The following is a 4,142-nucleotide window of genomic DNA, read 5'->3' on the forward strand; positions in this document are numbered from 1 at the left end:
CTCGTCCGAGCCCTCAACCAGCTCGGCATCTCTTCTATCTGACAACCAGCTCGGACCCCTTCTATTTGCGTTCCCTGGTGATGAGTTACCTTGTCTGAGCCCCTCGATCTACTTGGATTCCCCTCTGGTCGGCGTCTCTGACCTTCCTCTGTCTCGGCTCGTAGCAATTTATAACTCTTGCAAAAATTTTCACATCTCTCTCCTCTCTCTTTAAGACTCCTCATGATAAATCTAAATTATCTATTTATTTATAGTTTTTTCTTCCAATTAATATCTCTTTTTTTTCAGATTCATTGGGATTTATATCAAAATTTTGACCTTTATTTTACATATAAGCTAATTTTCTCTTTCATTTAAAAACTAAAAACAAAAATTGGTACAGGTAGTGTGAAACCTTGAGAGCTTTGAATTCAAATAATGGATTCCAATTTGTGCAAATCTAAATAAAATACAATACAAAATTATATTAAACTTGGAACAAATGCACAAAAGTTCAAATCTAAAATTTAAAATGCAATCACAGCATATTAAAAAAAAAGTCTCAAAAGTTATAAAGCACTTATGCATCCATAGCGTACAAAGTCCTTTAGTAAAATACAATTGTCCAGACAACAAATCCAAGCTTCCCTTAATGGTTTGACAGTTGCATCATGGCTTGTGTGTATTCACTAACTTAACATTTTACATTTGGTTCACAATACAGATGCGGCCCAAAATATTGACAATGCCCATTAAAAAGGAAGAACTTCACCAGCAGGAATGCAGTTGGTGAAAGCAAATGCCAATGCAGAAGATAAAAAACAAATTCTACCTATGACACAAGCACATTACCAGCAGAGTCCAAATACAAACCAATTTCAAATTAGAATTAAATGATGAGTAGCATGAGAATAGCTGTTAAAGAAAGCATATCTAGATGTAAAACATATATATATATCCATTTGGATGTCCACCTTACGTATTTGGTATGGTCATTTAGTTCATTTCTTCCTTATGAAACACGAGGCAAAATTAAATCATCACTTGATCCAACCCAACCTACATAAACATAATAGGAAAGCTTGTAATGAAAAAGTTAACTGGTATACTTGAAATTATAAAATGAAGAAAGAAACTGCAGTGTGCTTCACTTCAAGACAACTAGTAGATGAATGCTACTAGCGTTAAAGACAGTCATGACTATTCATGGGTAAAGCAATTTTCTTTTTAAATCAGACACATCACCAATATATAATTAGAAGCAACTCATTGATAATCTGATATGCCTCAGTGGGGAAATGAATTAAATCATCAAGAAGATGTTGACAGTGTAATACTGATGTCTAATTTCTGTTGCATGGGGTATTTCTCAACAGATTAAAAAGACTCCAGAATAGTGTAAATATTTGTTACACCTTTTCCTATTTGGTAACATGTGTTCTTTTTTTGATTGTAAGAACAACATCAATCATATATATATGGGTCATACAGGCAAATTTCTTTATCTACTGTCAAGTGAAGTTTGTCAAGTTCATATGCAGCTCTAAACAAAAGAAAGAAAAGAAACGGAAGCCCCTTGGACTGCAGATACCAGCATAGTACCAAAAATTGTATGTAGAAATGTAGTGAGCAGCCAAAATTAAAATTATAAGAGAAGTAGCATAATGTTAAGGGTAAGGAAAAGTCACATACAGCTGAATATGGCTCAAGCAATAGTATATTTATGCTGTTTAGGAGGAGAACTACTGAATTCAACACTCACTCAAAACCATTTTGGCCCTCCCAAAGTATGATCAGAAGAAGCATTCATGTCATGTTTGGTTTGCGGATAGAATGGAAGTAGGAAAGGAATGAAAAGAAAATTTGGATGGGAAATATGACAAAATTAAGTGACAAATTTGATTCCTTTCCTCTAGATTCCATTCCATTCTTACGTATCAAACAAGTAGTCAATGTAATCATTTTTCTTCAATTGTGATTGAGATACATATTCTAAAAAATTTATATCATGTACACTGCTCACTTGTCAACCTAGATAATGGTAATCATGAAAAATTGCTTTACCCCAATATTTGGCCAAGAAAATTTCAAGTCCAGCAATATTTTTTTTTTTTTCAAAAGAGGAAGCTAGTAATGGTCAGAAAAATCTTCTGTACCAAATCAAAAGATCAAAACAAAAACAGAAACAACAACAAAGCAGTCAAAACAGTTTTCAGTTCATGGAATTTTTTTATCATTTGTTGCTCTTGTATAATACATCAAGCAACTGCAGTAAATAAAAATGTTAAACCCCAAGTCATCGTTCATATCATATAATGACTGGCTATGAGTTTCAAGAATTCCATAGGAGTGCTTATAGTTCTGACAAAAGGAAAAAATGTTTACCACGCAAACAAAGTTTTGAAACTCGTTTATACTTTACATCACCTACTATTAATTCTACACGATGTCAGCTATCTGGTGTGCATGCCAAAACCAGTAAGAAATTCCAACAAGCATCAAAGTTTTAGCATCAATTAACAAAAAGAGACTTTCACTGAATAACCAAAATCCCAAATTAACAACACCACTTGAAGCAAAATCTAGTCCTCACTTACATCCAATGACATTGCAGTAATCCAAGCAGGAGGTGGCCAAAACAGTTCAGAGCAACCTCGGGAATCATCTATCCTGCGACCTTCATCCAAATCAAATACTTCTATATCCCCTAAATCAGTGAAATATATGCAATTTCCTTTACGCCCATAGAAATCAGAAGCCGAGGCAGAGAATGCACAATTGTCCCCCAAGAACAAAATACGATCTCCCAAGCTTCTCACTTCAACCCACTTCTGCTCGCTTCGTGACAACCTGTAAACTTTGAACCGACCCATCCTCTCACTCAAAATCCGTGGTAATTCCTCAGAAGAACCGTCACCCTCGTCAACATCTGAATCTTCTTCCGCTAAACCCATTCTCAGATAGACGTCGACCAGCAACAATTCGCCATTCGACTCAACCAAACATTTCTTGTCACCACCAAACATCGCACCCGCAATCAAATTCACACTCGGAGACGGCTCCATTTCCACAACCACAGCCCTTCCGTTGCCATCAACTGCGTAGAATCGCCCATCGAAGAGCGCCACATCGTCGTAAGGCGACGGGAAATCCTCAATTACAGACCAATTCTCGTCCCCAGACTTGAACACAGCCAACTTTCCAGAGATATGAATTGTCAAAACCGCGAAAGTACCATCTGGATTCGAAGCAAAAACCACCTTTTCCATGTACAAATTATTAACATCGCCTAGGGCATCAGCAAATGGACGAGAATTAACGTACTGAAGAACGTATTCGCGACCCAACTCGGAGATACGAATGTTAGACAAGTCCAGGGTTCTGGGAAATGTTGAGGAGAGGCATTTCGATTTGAGGGAAGAAAGGGGGTTGAGCAGGCAAATCGACTGAGGAACGTTCTCCTCGACCTTGATGAGCCAATCATCAGAGGGAACCCGGCGGCGAGGCTCCGGTAATCCCAGGCGGCAGATGGTGCGTTTGGATAGGTAGAAACCGCCGGACGTCTCGGTAGTACCGTCGTTTTGAATGATCGGGAAGCGTGAAGGTAAGCTGGGAGCTCGGGGCGAAACGGAGCACCGCCAGGAGGAGCAGACGGATCGGAATCGGAGGAGATCAAAGTGGTTGTCGAGGCGTTTAGCAATTAGTACTAAGAGTTCTCTGGGGAGATCAGACCACTCGGCCATTTTTTGGGAATAGAGTTTTCCGGCAAAAGGTCGAGAGAGGAGGAATTAGAAAATGTTGGCAGAGAGAGAGAGACCGGGCAAAGGGAAGACTGAGAAGTTGGAACCTTTTATGAAGACATTGAAGAGGGCTCGAATGGGCCTGGGTCTGGGCCTGGGCCTGTGAAGTGAGAGCCGAACAGCGTTAACCTGAATTCTAGGAAAAAAGGAAGGAGCCTTAGTGGACCGTTGGCCGTGGGCCACGGGCTGTTCTTTAGAAGTTGGGTTAGGCTAACCCAAGTTGCGTATGCAGCATCCTAATTAGGTTTATATAGGTTTGAATAAAATATAATATAAATTATATTAAAATTTCTTTTAAACTCAAAAAAATTTAAATTTAAAGTTTCAGATGGTATGCTACTTTAGGCAATATATGAAAATGCA

General features: G+C 38.4%; 1 protein-coding gene across 1 annotated transcript; it reads right to left on the minus strand.

The window, feature by feature from the left end:
* Positions 1-827: 827 nt before the first annotated feature.
* LOC131156595 (F-box protein SKIP23) lies at positions 828-3,807 on the minus strand. The gene is made up of 2 exons (XM_058110405.1): positions 2,577-3,807; positions 828-1,038 (listed from the first exon to the last, which is right to left on the minus strand). The coding sequence occupies exons 1-2, from the start codon at positions 3,720-3,722 to the stop codon at positions 1,012-1,014; spliced, it is 1,173 nt and encodes a 390-aa protein (XP_057966388.1). The 5' UTR covers positions 3,723-3,807; the 3' UTR covers positions 828-1,011.
* Positions 3,808-4,142: the final 335 nt, after the last annotated feature.

The sequence above is a fragment of the Malania oleifera genome, chromosome 5 (assembly GCF_029873635.1).
Source record: "Malania oleifera isolate guangnan ecotype guangnan chromosome 5, ASM2987363v1, whole genome shotgun sequence".
NCBI lineage: Eukaryota > Viridiplantae > Streptophyta > Magnoliopsida > Santalales > Ximeniaceae > Malania > Malania oleifera.

Coding starts and splice junctions, on each gene's coding strand:
- LOC131156595 (XM_058110405.1), bottom strand. CDS start 3,722: ATGGCCGAGTGGTCTGATCTCCCCAGAGAACTCTTAGTACTAATTGCT. Junction 1,039..2,576: donor TTACTGCAATGTCATTGGAT/GTAAGTGAGGAC, acceptor ATGTTTATGTAG/GTTGGGTTGGATCAAGTGAT.